The sequence below is a fragment of the Panicum virgatum genome, chromosome 8N (assembly GCF_016808335.1).
Source record: "Panicum virgatum strain AP13 chromosome 8N, P.virgatum_v5, whole genome shotgun sequence".
Taxonomy (NCBI): Eukaryota; Viridiplantae; Streptophyta; class Magnoliopsida; order Poales; family Poaceae; genus Panicum; species Panicum virgatum.
The window spans coordinates 6,865,085-6,883,877 of record NC_053152.1 but is presented as its reverse complement, the minus strand read 5'-3'; the positions used below and the strand labels follow the sequence as shown (position 1 = coordinate 6,883,877).

At 44.7% G+C, this 18,793-nt stretch overlaps 1 protein-coding gene across 1 annotated transcript; it reads left to right on the top strand.

The window, feature by feature from the left end:
• Window positions 1-1,455: 1,455 nt before the first annotated feature.
• LOC120684723 lies at window positions 1,456-2,224 on the top strand. Its single transcript, XM_039966613.1, has 3 exons — window positions 1,456-1,695; window positions 1,779-2,037; window positions 2,108-2,224. Exons 1-3 carry the CDS (start codon window positions 1,565-1,567, stop codon window positions 2,222-2,224), a joined length of 507 nt encoding a protein of 168 aa, XP_039822547.1. The 5' UTR covers window positions 1,456-1,564.
• Window positions 2,225-18,793: the final 16,569 nt, after the last annotated feature.

The following is an 18,793-nucleotide window of genomic DNA, read 5'->3' as shown; positions in this document are numbered from 1 at the left end:
TCATGTCATAAGCCAAAGCTGCTGCACCTGCTGTGCACACATGTCATTGCTGCCTGTTTTGAAGCTGGTGGACTACAGGAGTGTGTTCTCCGTCCTGATGCTTCTAAAATTTTATTTAGTATTTTTTTACGTTAATGTTATTATGCTTAATATTGTTATTTATGTTCTGAAATTATTTGTAATAAATCTCATTATACAGGTATGGCGCACGAGGAAGGAGCTACCCCTGAGTTGCTAGATGCTCTCGTCGACAAGCGCCACCGGTCGTACATGTCTGCGGTCCGTGGCATCAGCTTAGGGACGTTTCGGGCTCGTGTGCCCATGTCGACGATGCCGATACACCGTCGCTGGGTTCCTTGGTACGGATTACATTTGTCACATATTTTAGTTGTTTCCTTAACCGTTTGTTCTAACTTGATTTTCATTTTCGCGATGCAGGTTACGCGCTTCAGGTCTTCTCCCGATTGCGCGACTTGTGGAGGGAGATATGGCCGACCCTGCACGTCGACCTAGGGACAGGGCTCCACGGTTCCAGTTCGACATGTCCCTCCTCGCGGCACTTCTCGACCGTTGGCGTCCGGAGACGCACACGTTTCACCTCCCGGTTGGTGAGATGACCCCTACTCTTCAGGACGTGGCGATGCTTCTAGGCTTGCCGTGTGCTGGACGAGCTGTGGGTGCAGAGGACGTGGGACTCTCGTGGCGCGACGACCTTTTGGCTCGGTTCGCCGGGGTTCAGCGCAACGAGCTAGCGTTGCCGTACCGGCCCTTGCCTGCGAACCACGCACACGGACCGACAAAGAGGTGGCTTCTATAGTTCAGTGTGAGTACATAAATGTTGATTCTTTCCATACTTATATTGATATGTATTTGCATTGACGACTCGTACCATTTTGAAGGCGGACTACATGAGGGCAGACGCAGACGACTTTACGGTTGCCAGGCACTTCGAGGCCTACTTACTGTGGCTGTTCGGCTGGGTCATGTTCTGCAGCTCGCAGGGTGACTCGTGCCCCAAACAGCTCATTCCTTTGGCGAGGTCAATAGCTGACGCTCCACTTCACGAGATGCCACAGTTCAGCTGGGGTTCTGCTATTTTGGCTGCGAGTTACAGGGGTCTTTGCACGGGCGTGACGAAGGTCTCAGCAGAGGAGCCCATTTTTGTTGGGTGTCCTCTACTGTTACAGCTCTGGTCTTACGAGCGCTTTCCCGTTGGTAGGCCAGAGATGGACTTCGAGCCGTACGTCCAGCTGTCCGCAGACCACGACGACGTCGACAGACCTACGATGGGTCGTTGTGGTGCCTCAGGAGGGTACGTTACATAGTTTCTTTTACTTATTGTTACATGCGTGCACAAATGTACGATTTAGCGGTTAACTTTTTTTTCATTGTGCAGCCTTCTTGGGTCGGCGTGCAGACGAGGAAGTCGTACCACGACTTCATTGGTCAGTTTGACGCTCTTGTGGACACGGACGTGAGGTGGACTCCTTACACTACAGCCGACATTTACGCCCGGGCACCGAGCGGTCTTTCGTCCTTATGCCTGCGAGATCACGAGTACTGGATGACGAGGAAGCCGATCCTTTACGACATCCACGTCGAGGAGTACCACGTTCACCGGGTTATGAGGCAGTTCGGTCTCTACCAGCAGACCCCGGTCCCGATTGTGCACTCAGTGGATGCCCACGTCCACAGGTACCGAATAAATAGTTTTGTTAATAATTAATAATTTTTTAACCTACCATTTAGCATTGAATCGCTCAAGCTTTCTATTATAGGTGGACACGGCAGGGTCAGCCACCAGGCTCGCGGTGGGCCGACAAGGTCCGTCCTTACGTCGACTCTTGGGCCGCGGCCCTCGACGACGTCGTTTTCGAGGATCGGCCGCACAGCGACGAGGCGTTCGCGGACTACCTACGGTGGTACCTGCCGAGGACGCGCACACGTGTCGTGCACGTTCCACCAGAGGCTCCGATCGAGGCCGCAAGGGTGTCGGAGACGTACCCCATAGTTCGAGATCAGAACTTCGCCATAGCGGTACGTTTCTCTGATTGAATTTGCAGTAAAAAAACTGGTTGCATATGATGTTACTACTTTCTCGGTACAGTACGATGTCATACGAGCGATTGAGTCCGAGGCTTTGTCGAGTATGGGCCAGTACCATGACATGACGCCCGCCCAGCACCAGAGCACACTGCAGAAGATCGTCGATATGTGCAAGTGATTCCGACGAGCCGTGACCTGTCGTGACGACGACACCTTCCTCCCACCTCGCAGTTCGGGGCCGGTTCCTGTGACCGGTCCATCGTCACGACGGTCTGCACCCGCGGCACAGTCAGGTCCACCGCCACCGCCACCTGAAACGATGACGACACCTTCGGGTTCTGCAGTTCGGCCCACGTACGTGCCGCGACCGGCACATTTGTACTCGGCAGGTAAATCGTACTCCAACCTCGTGTCACTTACAATACCGTATCATGTTAAACTTTATTTATTAATTTGTACTTCTTATTCGTGTAGCGCCTGGCTCGTCGCTGTTTTCGTCGATGGATCCCTACGGCACTGGATCTTCGTCTCTTCGTCGTCCAATACACGATTTAGGTACGTCTAAGACCAGTTGTTAATAGGCGGTAACAAGTGCATTTTTAATTGAATATTGATGGATTGAAGTTTGTGAATCAGAGTACCGGCAGGTGGGAGGGACAGACGACGATGAGGAGATTCAGGAGGTAGACGACCTCGCGCAGATGGAGTGGGTGAACACGTTCTTCTCTTCTGCACCGACGCAGGAGGTCGTCGGCACTTCACAGCTGGGGGGTGCCCCACTCGCGACGCAGGACTACAGTCAGGTGGAACAGACGCCTGTTCCTGAGCAGGGTCATCGGTCCACTCGCCAGACCATCCCGCCGGAGCCACTGACGTACTCACAGCACCACACTAGGGCAGGCCAGGCTGCAGAGCGACGTGGCAGGAGGAGAGGGGGCAAGCGCGGACGCATCTAGTTTATAGGTTGTAGCTTGTTAATTAATTTGTTCCGTCATACTATCTTATGTATGCATGTGCAGACTATGATTCGATGTGTCCATTACGTACCATTATGATGAGTAGGCCGGTGCAATGATTCAGGCGATGGTATATGTCCGTGGAGTGAAATTATAATGATTAGGCCGGTGCCGTGCAGTGTTTCGGGCGATTGGAAATGTCGGGGCAGTGCAATAATCAAGAGTGAGCGCTGTGGAATGTGAAAGTGCTGAAGTCATGAGCAGTGAGACGTCGTGTCGTTGTTTAAAGTGGGAGCAGTGAGCGGTGTTGAGCGTGCGAGGGTACAAATCAAGAGCAACGAGAGGTCGTGTCCGTGTTTAAAGTGGTACGAGTGAGCGCTGTGGAGCGTGCGAATACAGTAGGCTTTTCATGTGCATTTACACTCCACACTCCGGGTATCAGACCTTTGTGCGCCTATAAATACTCACAAGGTTGTGAGCTCCCAGCAGCACTCAAACACCAAAGCTCATTGTATACCCGATGTCTGGAGGTGGGTCTAGCGGGAAGAATTACTATGGTTTTGGCAAAAGAAAAGGGGGAAGAAAGGGAGACCCCATAATATGGGAGGGGCCTCTTGGACCCGATTCCTTTCCAGAACCAGTGTTTGAGTTTCCGCCACAACACAAGAGTGAATTTACCAATGAAACTCCTCTTCGACAATACGATAACCGTAGAGAAACGTGGCCAAAATGCAGACATGGTGAGGACTGCTTAGTGCAGATGTGCACCGACGGGATGGATGGCGGTCGGCGTTTCTTCAAATGCCCTCACGCATGGGTAATGCTCGGTTGTTTTATTTCTTTATTCATTGAGACATCTTACATGAAATTTGTTTTGCAGTCTTCAGATGCTCCAGAAAACTGTGGGTTTACCAGGTGGGTCGATCCTGCACCAATTGATTCTGTTCAGGAGTTCATCGAGTACCTCCAGATTAAGATATTTGATCTGGAGTGCAAGGTGAACCATTACAAGGAAGTAAGCGAGGGTAACAAAGACGGCGAAGATGATGATAACAGCAATGCTGCCGCTTCACAAGATGAACCATGCACTATTCCTTACTGCAACTGCCCTTGTCACAAGAACAAGGGCCTTGGCCCTCCGGCACCACCGCCTCCGCAACCTGCAATGGGTGGATACTGCGGAGAAGGCTCAACGCAGTTTGCTACGTGGGGGTACGGCTATTAGGACTACCTAGTCCAAGTGACATGTTGCATCGTTGTATTTGTTGGGTTTTTTTAAATTACCTAAGGCATGTTAGCTTAGATCAAAATCTGTTTACCGTAGTTGCAACGGGTTCTGCCATGCCACTGCATTTCTGCTATGTGTTTCATTAACGTTGTATTATGATGTAATTCCTACGGTTAACATTGTGACGATTACGCCGGTACCGTGTAGTGTTCCGGGCGATGGGATGTGTCAGGGCAGTGCAATAATCACGAGAAGGTCGATGCAGTGACAGTACGACGAGTTTAAAGTGGGCGATGCGATGAGTAGGTCGATGCAATAATCCGTGTTTAAAGTGGTAGCAGTGAACGCTGTGGAGCGTGCGAGTGCTGATGGTACGAGCAGTGAGAGGTCCTGTTGTTGTTTTTAGTGGAATGAGTGCGCACTGTGGAGCGTGCGAGTGCAGAACCGTGGACGACTATGGAGCAGTGAGAGATAATATCTGTGTTCAAAGTGCTTGGACATGTAAGCAGCCCTGCGTCTATAAAAGAGCACCTTGTGGTTCCTGAGAGCACAGACTTGCAATTCAGTTTCCACTTTTTTTAATTAGCCCAACCAAACAGCTATGAGCTCCTCATTCTCCCGGGCAGCTTTCCGTCGGGAAATGGAGGCTAATTTAGGACCCTCTCCTAACGATCCCAATAGATGTATTACAGATTGCAAGGTATGGCCGAAAGGTGTAGAGCTACCAGATTGTTATTGCCAAATGCGTTGTGTTCCGAACATATCTCGTGATTACGAGACTTTTGGCCAGAGATATTGGTGTTGCAAGAATATCGAGGAAGTCCAAAAAAGAGCTGCAACATCACAGGTATAGATTAATTTGTAAATATGCTTTTATTATTTTTATTAATTTTGAATCGTTTCTTGTTTGCAAAAGTACGCTGGTGATGACACGCATACTCATTGGTGTCATTTCCATGAGTGGATTGACACGTGGATCACTCATCGTGATCAGCAATATATGGAGTGGTTAATGAAGGTAAATGAAGATTTACGCAAAGGCGAGCGTGCAAAACCAGACATCGCGGGACGTGATAAGGGTACTGGCCGTGAATGATTGATGTTGTATTGCTATGTCTGAATAAATAATGTAACGATTGTTCGAATTACCTAAGGCATGTTAGGTTTAGTATTGGACCTCATTACCGTAGTTTGCAACAGGTCCTGACATGCCATGTCATGTGTTCTGTGCGTTGAATTGTGTGGACCACTATTTAATTTGTGTTCAATGTTTGAACGGTGATTGTTTTCATTGTTTTTATTGTGTGTACTGGACGATATATGCCAACAGAGTTGTTATCGCGTCGGTCTGAAAAGTTTATTTGTAGGGCAATGCTTCTGAATAATTTAGTTGCAGCTAGTACAAATTACACAATGCCGATTAATTTGAGATTGAAATTACAAAAACAATTGCACTGGCATGTACATGGAACACGGTAACGTCGTGTTCCATCTAGACCTAACATGCCTTAGGGAATATGAAATTCGAACATTACATGATAGTCATCTACTGAGTGCACCGAGGATACTTCCCCTTCCTAATAGCCTCGGGTCCCGCCTCATTCGCACGGCGGGCCCTCTCTCACTTCCTCTCCCTATCAGCTTCATGCTCCTCCGCCTGCTGACGTTCAACTTCTGCGAACCTCTTTTCGATCTCTTCTTTATCTTTCTTGCGCTTCTCCTCCATTTTTTCCTCTTGCAGCATTCGCTGCCACCTTTCCGCAGCCCACCTTGCTTGGCGCTCAACGTGTTCCTTAGCTTCGGTCGATTGCTCCGTGTCCAGCCACTGTATGAAATCACAAAGAGGTGGTGGACTCTATTTCGAAGCCGAGTTAGAATTAACATACTGAACTCCGAAGGCGCAAACTAGATAGTGCGAGGTGATACCTTCGCTTTGTCCTTGCTGTAGCGCTTTGGCGGATCGAACTCGTAGTTCTCACACATGAAGAACCTCCTGCCGAAGTCATTGCCCAAAACTTTGGACTCCATCAGCTTGCACAACGAACCGCAGAAGCACATTGGAACCTGCACTCCTTGAGGCATAGGTTCTCTAATTTTGTTCCACGGAATGTAGGTAGAACCAGAGGAAGACATGGTGGCCGTGCGTGGATGGCTAAAGACTCCGTATGAGATGGCTATTGACTTCATATGAGATGGGGCGATGTTTTATTTATAGATGGAGCTATTTGGTCTATAGGCATGGTTCACGCATGTCTATCGCCGTTTGAAACGGCGGTAAGTACTCCCATATTTTTAATTATAGTGGGGGTGCAGAAGAATCTGATGCAAGGTGACAAGACATCGAAATGGTAATTGAAACTCATGAATATCTCATGAAAATATATTTTCACAGATTATTAGAGTTAAATCTAATTTGTATAAATTTTTAAAAAATATTTCCCTAACCTCCGCTATCTCTATTATTTTCTAAAATATCTCTAAATGTAAAAATAATAATTACAGTTCAGATAGTCTTTAAAATAATTATACAATTATTTATAGCAGTGAAAGCTTATAAAACAATTAAAAATAAAAATTATAGTAGTGAAAGGTTATAAAACAATAAAAAAAATATGAGGAACACCTACCGCCGTTTAAAACGGCAGTAGGGCGCTGCCAGCTACAGCCGGCTGTAGCAGCCGGCTATAGCCGGGCTACAGCGCGGCGGTAGTACTTACCGCCGGATCGATTGGCGGTAAGGAGCTACCGCCATTTCATCCGGCGGTAACTCCTTACCGCCGAACCAACCGGTGGCAGGGTGACATTTTTGAAAAAAAATTATAGCCACATATATTTTTGATAAATCGACGAAAAAAATATAAAAATATAAAAATTCGTTTTTCTATTACTTTAGGCTAAACTCAGGCCAAGCTGCATCTTTTGGGCCATGAAAGTTTAGCGAGCCCTCTTTTTTGGGGCCATGGTCGTGGCGGGCTTTAAGTTGAGCCATCAGCGGGCCGGGCTGGGCTAGATATGCTCACGTCTAATCAATATACATTAATTTAGAGTAACTCAAAAATAAATATACATTAATTTAGAAAGTGTTTTTTTACTTTTATAAGCCTATTCTTAAATTTCAAAGTTGAGTAAAGCAACTAATTTTAAGTTTCTATAATTTATTCCAATTTCCCAAATTTCTAATTTTGATTAGCAAGGTAATCTTTGACATTCACAAAGTAATTAAGTTTAATATTTTATTTAGCTTTAAAACTCAAAATTTTAATTTTCGTTTTTAGATTCTATTGACTTAGCGTTCAATAAGAGGCAGGTGGCTAAATGCCTATATCAATCGGATTACCACTGCATTACAAAATAGTTTTCGTAGTCGGGTCAGAATTGCAAATATAGGCCTCTCAAAGTTTTCCGCTGCCTCCTTCTTAAATGATACAGTGGTGCTCCCGCAATCTTTTCAAAAAAAAGTTTCTTTTCCTAAATGGAAGTCATCCTAAAACTTCTATGCATTTTCTATTTGGAGTTTGAAGAGGTTAACTGGACTGTTTGAATTTGACCGGCCGACCATGAAAAGCCTTTTCCTGGCAGCTGACGTATAGTGCAAACCCTCATGTTTTATTTTTACAATTTTAGACTGAAACCACCTTACCATCTTAACAAATTTACCTGAAGTCTAAAAGTTATACCAAATTAAAAATTTAGAAAGCCTAATTAATAAGCGCAGGCGTTGATAAACCTCTACTCTTCAACTAACAGAACTTACTGAAATTGCCAAACCGCATTTTGTGCAAGTAAAAAACTTCAATCTACAGCCATATTGTATACAGCTGAGTCTCCATTAACAGGATATACGATCCTAAATCATTAATTCATTATCATCCGTATTGCTCACCTATTGGTAGCATTTAGAGCCAGCTGTGCCAGTTTTGTTAACTGAAGAAACCATTGAACTTAGTGTGTCAATTTGTACAAAGTTATCGACTTGGTATTTGATGCCACTTTGTCAAAGGCGCTGGCATTTTGAGAACCTTTGACATAAGCATGCACCCTATTTAACAATACTCTGTTATAACTCTGTACATTTCAAGAGTTGAGCATAGAAGCACCGTGCATCAATACACCAAAATATTTGTACATTTAAAGAGTTAAGCATAGAAGCACCGTGCATAAATACACCAAAATATTGACTCTTGATCATGTTTAGGTTCAGAAGCCTGAAATGGATTCTGTGGTTGCTACGGAGAGTAGCTCACCGATGTTCGCCATTGAGATAGAGGAGGAAGGGGGCCAACTAAACGGCGCATGCAGCGGAATTGTTATGCCCATCAGCTCAATAGCTGAAAACCAGCATGATCGCAGCAAGCCGAGGGCGGTCATCTGTAAGGAAAATGGCCTCATTAAGCCATTATTTTGTGATTTTGGTGATTGAGTAACAACACAATCAATGGGACTAATGAGTTTGTCAAGTGAACAATTATAGATCCCAGGGATGAAGCAAAAAGGCCAAGCAAAGCAAAACACGAAGAAAGAACTCAAAGCAATGTCGAATTGGACGAGTTCTACAAGAATCAGTGTGACCGGATACACCGGTACACCGGTCTAACCGATTGGCATCGGATGCACCGGTGCTCCATGACCGGTGCATTGGGCCGTGCAGTGCCCAGGCCACGAGGGAAGGCGCAAGCAGCACCGGATGCACCGGTGGTACTAAGATTTGGGTGTCGGTGTAGTCACCGTGGCACTATTCAGAGACGATGTCAAGACGGCGAGGAGCAGGTCTTCAGGACCGGATACACCGCTGCCCTGCCGGAGTAATGCACCGGTGTAATTCCGAGTCAGCTGAAGCCGATTTCTTCAGGACCGGTTGAACTGGTGAGCCACCGGTGCAACGGACCGGTCTAACCGGTGGCATGTCAGGAGGCCCAACGACTATGTCAGAGCCGTGAGTGACCGATTGCACCGGTGCTACCTCACCGGTCTAACCGGTGCTTTGCGTAGGAAAGCCCCAATGGCTAGCAACGGCTACTTCGACTTGGAGGCCTATATATATGCCATCCCCCGGTCATTTGAAAATTGCTGGAGTTACTACAACCCTCATACACACCCAGAAAACTCTCCAAGCCTACCCAAGTGCTCATTGATCATATCCTTAGGTTTAGCACTAGCTTCAAGAGTGTAAAGTGCTAGATTAGCTCTTGAGTGAGTGAGAGCAAGGCTTTGTGCCTTTGTGCTGTGGTTCTTTGTCGAACCTACAAGAAGAGCTTGGTGCGCCGGCCCCTTGGAGCTTTGAAGCTCGCCGGCAATGTCGACGACCCTCCGACTTGGTGTGGAGCGGCGTGGACGATCTTTGTGCGGGGACGTGGAGACTCCCTTCCTTAGTGGAAAAACTCCATAGTGGAACCCGGGATCAAGGTGACCGTGATTGTGTTCATGGAAGAGACTTGATTGCCGAGTAGCAATACTTTTAGTGAGTGCTACAACAATGTAGATGTAGGTGTGCCTTTGTGGCTAACCGAACAATGGGATAAACACCCGCGTCAAGAGTTTGCTTTCTCCTATCCCGCTCTTTAAGCTTCCGCATTTATTACTAGCAATTCTTGTTTGCCTTTACTTTCATAGAGTAGTCTCTTGATAGGAAAGACTATAGGTTGCTAAACTCTTTTGGGATAAGGGTTTCACACTAAAACAACCATAGCTGCACATCTTGATAGCATGTTTAGTTTAATTTTGAGCAAATAGTTGGAGTCATAGGTCTAAGTTTTTAGTTTGCCTAATTCACCCCCTCCCCCTCTTAGGCTAGAGCGTGCTACCGGTCCTTCCAATTGGTATCAGAGCCGGGACTCACGTCTCTCACAAAGAAAGCCAATTCCATTGGCAATTTGTGTTTACCGGCTCACTTGATCGGTTAGGCTTTACCGCCTAGTGAGTTAGCTCTTTTAGGAGAAGGGATGGATTCTCTAGGACCTCCTCCATATTTCGATGGCACGGGCTTCCAACGATGGAAGATTTTGATGTAATCCCACCTCCAAGCAAAGGGCCTAAATATTTGGAGGGTAACTAGTGAGGGAATGAAGGGCAATAGTCAACAAGAGAAGCAATATGATGCTATAGCCAAATGTGCTATTCTAAACTCTCTTGGTGACAATGTGTTCAACCGTGTGTTTGCTTGTAAAAATGCTAAGGAATTGAGGAAAACTATTAGTGAGAACCATGAAGGAATTAAAGATGTTGCAAATAAAAAATATCATGTTCTCATTGATAAACTTAATAGCTTCAAGTAACTTGATCATGAAAATGCCGAAACTATATACTCACTATTGAATATTCTTGTGAATGAGATTAATTCTTTAGATGTGAAGAAAATTGATGATTTGGAGCTCATTCACAAGATTCTTCATTCACTTCAAAGGCCGGAGTATGATTTGGTGATCACAATTCTTTATGAGAAAGAGATCAACACCTTGACACCAAATCAAGTCCTAAACAAGGTGATCGCCCATGAGCTACGCCATGACATCAAGCCAAGAGCGCCATCTTCTTCACCAACACATAGTGTACTTGCATGCAAGCAAGTCAAAAAGTTGAAGAAGATGGCCATCAAGGGTAGCTCAAGTGAAGAGGAAGAAGAGGAGGCATGCTCAAGCTCCTCAAATGATGAAAAAGAGCCAATGAACTCCAACCTTTACATGCAAGTCAAGAAGATGAACAAATGCTTGCAAGAAATCAACTCAATGGGGGTATATGGTCTTTCTCAAAGATGGACCTCATCACCAACTCATGAAGGTTGACAAAAGATTCAAGAAAAAGAAAGAAAAGAAGGAGAAGAAACCCAAGCATGAATCATTTGTCATATTTGGTGAATGAGTAAGCGGTCGTGAAGAATCAAGCGCAAACTCAAGTGATGAATCAAGTAAGAAATTCACCACCCGCACCAACTTTGGATCATCATCAAACACTTGCCTAATGGCCAAAGGTATGGAGAGCGATGTAAGTGATGATGACTCCGATGCTCCTTCATATGAAGAACTTCTTGAATTAGTTCATGAGCACCAAAAAGTAATTAAGAAGCAATTAAATGAAATTAAAAACTTTAATGCTCTTAATGATCTTAATACTATCTTCGCTTCAAAATATGAAAGTTTGTTATGCAAATTCAAATTGCTTAGCGAAGAGCATGAAGAGCTCAAGTTGAAAATTGAGAGCATTAATGATACTAATAATGCTTCAACTTCTTGTTTTGATTCAATTGATAAGTCTAATCCTTGCAATGAGAAATGCTTTGAGAATGTTGTTGTAGAATCTTGTGATGATCTCATTGCTAAGGAGAATGATGAGCTCAAGCAAGAAGTACAAAGGCTCATGAAGGACTTGGCTAGATTGAAGGGCAAGAGCATAGAGAGTAATGTCCAACCTTCTCAAGATAACCGTGAAGACATGGTGAAGAAGCTTGAGAAGGGGTCCACCGTGGCTTGCTCAAAGTGACATCATAAAGGCCACAAGTCCAACAAGGGTTCTCAACCAAAGAATAAGCTTTCGGATGAGAAAAACAAGAAGAAGCTCACAATCAAGAGTTCTCTCATCTACACCAAGCCCAACCGGAGGAACAAGAGCAATAACACCACCTACATGATCAAGAAGAAAACCAATGGCAAGGTGGTTGCTCACAAGGTTGGGAAGCAAGAAAGGAGTTGGAATCATTCCATTTAGGTGCCCAAGGATGTCATCACCAATATGAAGGGGCCTCAAATGGTGTGAGTTCCAAAGGAGATATGAAGCCCAAGGATGGCTTCGGGGGATTTGGAGGCTTGGCTACCTAGAAGATGAAGATTCAAGCTAAAGAAGGCAAGCTCACATCTTGGACATTTGTTGCCTAAGTCCCCCAAAAGGTAATGGTAGCTAGATTTCAATTCAAGCATCATGTAGCTCCATTGCTCTTGCTAGGTTGTTTGCATTGCATCACCTAGTGTTATATATGGTGGGTTGCTTGTGTCATGATCTAACCCATGAGCAACCTATATGGTTTGATAAGTGTGTAGAAAGCTACACATAGTTACCTCTTCATGGTACATAGACTTCATAAGGTATGTATTTCTTTTTGTACCATGAACACAAGTTATAGGATAAACTTCCCAATTGTTGTCATAAACAATGTGCATACATTTGATTGGTGATTCAAACACTAAATGCACACATTTAGAGGGAGTTCATCCTATGGTTTGTGATTTTGAGACTAACATGTTTACAAGCTCATCTTTTGCAGTCTCATAATGAGCCATGGTCTATGAAACTAAATTTCATATCTAAGATCATAGGCTATGTGCTCAAAGTTCATCTTGATGTACCAAGTACTCTTCAATTCAAGGATTTTCAATTGGTATTCAATTTTAATTGGTATAATGATAAGTCACCTTCAAATTGGTACATGCAAGATAACAAAGACTCCCGGAGGTATGCATGGTCTATAACCCCTTCAATTGGTATTCTTGTCAAATCTATGCATTTTAGGGCTACCTCCGTGCATGATATGATCTAAACTTTCTCATTCAATGTCTAGTTGTGCACTTGATTTTCACATTATCATATTGTACACACGCTTTGTGGAAAGCTTAGCTCATGTCATGCTAGTTTCACGATTTTGTGATCCACCTCAGTAATCACACAATTGGTATCTTCATTGATATCATACAATTAGATTATGATTCATGGGACTAACTCCCTAGGCTACTAATTTTTCCCTTTGAGCTATATTATTTTGCCAAGCCTTTTTAGGTGATTTGATTCCAAAAGGGGAGAATTTTGGATCAAAGCAAGGTACAAATGAATATCTTCTCAAGGGGGGGGGGCAACTTTGATTCAAAAGGGAAAGAAAAGAAGAAAAAATTGGGAGAAACAAAGGGGGATAATGGATTTAGGGGGAGGCCAAGTCATCATTGGATGATGGTAAGCATCCAAGCAAGTGTAAGTGGTTTTCAATTGTTTTCAATTGGTATAAATTTGTCAATTTTTTGCAAATTTATGCTTGCTTTGATTGTGTTGTCTTCAATCACCAAAAAGGGGGAGATTGTAAGGAAAATGGCCTCATTAAGCCATTGTTTTGTGATTTTGGTGATTGAGTAACAACGTAATCAATGGGACTAATGAGTTTGTCTAGTGAAAAATTATAAATCTCAGGGATGAAGTAAAAAGGCCAAGCAAAGCAAAACACGAAGAAAGAACTCAAAGCAATGTCAAATTGGACGAGTTCTACAAGAATCAGTGTGACCGGATACACAGGTGACGCCACACCGGTCTAACCAGTTGGCATCGGATGCATCGGTGCTCCATGACCGATGCATTGGGCCATGCAGTGCCCAGGCCACGATAGACAGGGCCTGAGAGCCCCGAATACCTTCCTTATGCAGTTTAAAGGCTATAACTCATGCTACAGGATCCAAAATTGGGACTTCTCGGTCCCGTTGGAATAGGGGCACATAATACTACCCTGTAGGAATGAAAACTCATATAGAGTACCCTAACATATTTTTTTTTGAAAATATAATAGTCCTTACCACATTAAAATGGGCACCTACATTCTCATCAATTTATTATGAGCAGGTGGCTCTGTTGCACCCGCCCAACCGACTAGGCTCCGATGAAACTGGGGAATTTTTGCCCAAACATGTTCCACATATCTAGAAGGACCATATAGGAATCGATGAGAACGTAGGTGCCCATTTCAATGTGGTAAGGACTATTATATTTTCAAAAAAATATGTCGGGGTACTCAATATGAGTTTTCATTCCTATAGGGTAGTATTCTGTGCCCCTATTCCTGTAGGGCGATAGAAAGGGCCTGAGAGCCCCGAATACCTTCCCCGTGGAATTTAAAGACACTCATGCTATAGGATCCAAAATCGGGAGTTCTCGGTCCCGTTGGAATAGGGGCGCAAAATACAACCCTGTAGGAATGAAAACTCATATAGAGTACCCTGACATATTTTTTTGAAAATATAATAGTCCTTACCTCATTGAAATGGCCACCTACGTTCTCATCGATTTATTATGAGCCGTGGCTCTGTTGCACCCGCCCAACCGACTAGTCTCCGATGAAACTGAGGAATTTTTGCCCAAACATGTTCCACATGTCTAGAAGGACCATATAAGAAAGATTCATCTGGCGCTCATCCCTATAGGGCGATAGACAGGACCTGAGAGCCCCGAATACCTTCCCCGTGCAGTTTAAAGGCTATAACTCATGCTACGGGATCCAAAATCGGGAATTCTCGGTCCATTTGGAATAGGGGCATAGAATACTACCTTGTAGGAATGAAAACTCTTATAGAGTACCCTGACATAATTTTTTGATATTATAATACTCCTTACCACATTGAAATGGGCACATACGTTCTCATCGATTTATTATGAGCAGGTGGCTCTGTTGCACCCGCCCAACCGACTAGCCTCCGATGAAACTGAGGAATTTTTGCCCAAACATGTTCCACATGTCTAGAAGGACCATATAGGAAAGATTGATCTGGCGCTCATCCTTGTAGGGCGATAGACAGGGCCTGAGAGCCCCGAATACCTTCCCCGTGCAGTTTAAAGGCTATAACTCATGCTACAGGATCCAAAATTGGGAGTTCTCAGTCCCCTTGGAATAGGGGCACAGAATACTACACTGTAGGAATGAAAACTCATATAGAGTACGCTGACATATTTTTTTGAAAATATAATAGTCCTTACCACATTGAAATGGGCACCTACGATCTCATCAATTTATTATGAGCAGGTGGCTCTGTTGCACCCGCCCAACCGACTAGCCTCCGATGAAACTGAGGAATTTTTGCCCAAACATGTTCCACATGTCTAGAAGGACCATATAGGAAAGATTCATCTGGCGCTCATCCCTGTAGGGCAATAGACAGGGCCTGAGAGCCCTGAATACCTTCCACGCGAAGTTTAAAGGCTATATCTCACGCTACAGGATCCAAAATCGGGAGTTCTCGGTCCCGTTGGAATAGGGGCATAGAATACTACCCTGAAGGTATTCGGGGCTCTCAGGCCCTATCTATCGCCCTACAGGGATAAGTGCCAGATGAATCTTTCATATTTGGTCCTTCTAGACATGTGGAACATGTTTGGGCAAAAATTCCTCAGTTTCATCGGAGGCTAGTCGGTTGGGCGGGTGCAACAGAGCCACCTGCTCATAATAAATCGATGGGAACATATGTGCCCATTTCAATGTGGTAAGGACTATTATATTTTCAAAAAAACATGTCAGGGTACTATATATGAGTTTTCATTCCTACAGGGTAGTATTCTGTGCCCCCATTCCAACGGGAATGAGAACTCCCGATTTTGGATCCTGTAGCATGAGTTATAGCCTTTAAACTACACGGGGAAGGTATTCGGGGCTCTCAGGCCCTGTCTATCGCCCTACAGGGATGAGCGCCAGATGAATCTTTCCTATATGGTTCTTCTAGACATGTGGAACATGTTTGTGCAAAAATTTCTTAGTTTTATTGCAGGCTAGTCGGTTGGGCGGGTACAATAGAGCCACATGCTCATAATAAAAATTCCTCAGTTTCATCGGAGGCTAGTCGGTTGGGCAGGTGCAACAAAGCCACCTGCTCATAATAAATCGATGAGAATGTAGGTGCCCATTTCAATGTGGTAAGGACTATTATATTTTCAAAAAAAATATGTCAGGGTACTCTATATGAGTTTTCATTCCTACAGGGAAGTATTTTGTGCCCCTATTCCAACGGGACCGAGAACTCCTGATTTTGGATCCTATAGCATGAGTTATAGCCTTTAAACTGCACTGGGAAGGTATTCGGGGCTCTCAGACCCTGTCTATCGCCCTACAGGGATGAGCGCCACATTGAAATGGGCACTTACGTTCTCATCGATTTATTATGAGTAGGTGGCTCTGTTGCACCCGCCCAACCGACTAGCCTCCGATGAAACTGAGGAATTTTTGCCCAAACATGTTCCACATGTCCAGAAGGACCATATAGGAAATATTCATCTGGCGCTCATCCCTGTAGGGCGATAGACAGGGCCTGAGAGCCCCGAATACCTTCCCCGTGCAGTTTAAAGGCTATAACTCATGCTACAGGATCCAAAATCGTGAATTCTCGGTCCCGTTGGAATAGGGGCACAGAATACTACCCTGTAGGAATGAAAACTCATATAGAGTACCCTGACATATTTTTTTGAAAATATAATAGGCGGTCATCCCTGTAGGGCGATAGACAAGGCCAGAGAGCCCCGAATACCTTCCCCGTGCAGTTTAAAGGCTATAACTCATGCTACAGGTTCTAAAATCGGGAGTTCTTGGTCCTATTGAAATAGGGGCATAGAATGCTACCTTGTAGGAATGAAAACTCATATAGAGTACCCTCACATATTTTTTCAAAATATAATAGTCCTTACCACATTGAAATGGGCACCTACGTTCTCATCGATTTATTATGAGCAGGTAGCTCTGTTGCACCCGCCCACCAGACTAGCCTCCGATGAAACTGAGGAATTTTTGCCCAAACATGTTCCACTTGTCTAGAAGGACCACATAGGAAAGATTCATCTGGCGCTCATCCCTGTAGGGCGATAGACAGGGCCTGAGAGCCCCCGAATACCTTCCCCGTGCAGTTTAAAGGCTATAAGGACCATATAGGAAAGATTCATCTGGCGCTCATCCCTGTAGGGCGATAGACAGGGCCTGAGAGCCCCGAATACCGTCCCCGTGCAGTTTAAAGGCTATAACTCATGCTACAGGATCCAAAATCGGGAGTTCTCGGTCCCCGTTGGAATAGGGGAACATAATACTACAATGTAGGAATGAAAATTCATATAGAGTACCCTGACATATTTTTTTGAAAATATAATAGTCCTTACCACATTGAAATGGGCATCTACATTCTCATCGAAATATAATAGTTCTTACCACATTGAACTGGGCACCTACGTTCTCATCGATTTATTATGAGTATGTGGCTCTGTTGCACACGCCCAACCGACTAGCCTCCGATGAAACTGAGGAATTTTTGCCCGAACATGTTCCACATGTCAAGAAGGACCATATAGGAAAGATTCACCTGGCGCTCGTCCCTGTAGGGCGATAGACAGGGCCTGAGAGCCCCGAATACCTTCCCCCGTGCAGTTTAAAGGCTATAACTCATGCTACAGGATCCAAAATCGGGAGTTCTCGGTCCTGTTGGAATAGGGGCACAGAATACTACCCCGTAGGAATGAAAACTCATATAGAGTATCCTGACATATTTTTTGAAAATATAATAGTCCTTACCACATTGAAATGGACACCTACATTCTCATCGATTTATTATGCGCAGATGGCTCTGTTGCACCTGCCCAACCGACTAGGCTCCGATGAAACTGAGGAATTTTTACCCAAACATGTTCCACATGTTTAGAAGGACCATATAGGAAAGATTTATCTGGCGCTCGTCCCTGTAGGGCGATAGACAGGGCCTGAGAGCCCTGAATACCTTCCCCATGCAGTTTAAAGGCTATAACTCATGCTACAGGATCCAAAATCGGGAGTTCTCGGTCCCGTTGGAATAGGGGCACATAATACTACCCCGTAGGAATGAAAACTCATATAGAGTACCCTGACATATTTTTTTGAAAATATAATAGTCCTTACCAAATTGAAATGGGCACCTACGTTCTCATCGATTTATTATGAGCAGGTGGCTCTGTTGCACCCGCCCAACCGACTAGCCTCCGATGAAACTGAGGAATTTTTGTCCAAACATGTTCCACATGTCTAGAAGGACCCCTATTCCAAAGGGATCGAGAACTCCCGATTTTGGATTCTGTAGCATGAGTTATAGCCTTTAACCTACACGGGGAAGGTATTCGAGGCTCTCAGGCCCTGTCTATCGCCCTACAGGGATGAGCGCCAGATGAATCTTTCCTATATAGTCCTTCTAGACATGTGGAACATATTTGGGCATGTTCTCATCGATTTATTATGAGCAGGTGGCTCTGTTGCACCTGCCTAACCAACTAGCCTCCGATGTAACTGTGGAATTTTTGTCCAAACATGTTCCACATGTCTAGAAGGACCACATAGGAAAGATTCATCTGGCGCTCATCCTTGTAGGGCGATAGACAGAGCCTGAGAGTCCCGAATACCTTCCTCATGCAGTTTAAAGGCTAACTCATGCTACATGATCCAAAATCGGGAGTTCCCAGTCCCGTTGGAATAGGGGCACATAATACTACACTGTAGGAATGAAAACTCATATAGAGTACCCTGACATATTTTTTTGAAAATATAATAGTCCTTACCTCATTGAAATGGCCACCTACGTTCTCATCGATTTATTATGAGCAGGTGGCTCTGTTGTACCCGCCCAACCGACTAGCCTCCGATGAAACTGAGGAATTTTTGCCCAAACATGTTCCACATGTCTAGAAGGACCATATAGGAAAGATTCATCTGGCGCTCATCCTTGTAGGGCCAGATGAATCTTTCCTTGAACAGTTCCTAGAACCACCTCGAACAGGTGACCATATCTGTTGATAGACCAGTGGTACTAAGATTTGGGCATCGGTGCAGTCA

What these genes read in the sequence shown, in the direction of transcription:
- LOC120684723 (XM_039966613.1), top strand. Translation starts at nt 1,565, where the DNA reads ATGACGAGGAAGCCGATCCTTTACGACATCCACGTCGAGGAGTACCAC. An exon ending in GTGGATGCCCACGTCCACAG is followed by an intron (nt 1,696 to 1,778) that starts GTACCGAATAAA and finishes TTTCTATTATAG; the next exon opens with GTGGACACGGCAGGGTCAGC. An exon ending in ATCAGAACTTCGCCATAGCG is followed by an intron (nt 2,038 to 2,107) that starts GTACGTTTCTCT and finishes TTCTCGGTACAG; the next exon opens with TACGATGTCATACGAGCGAT.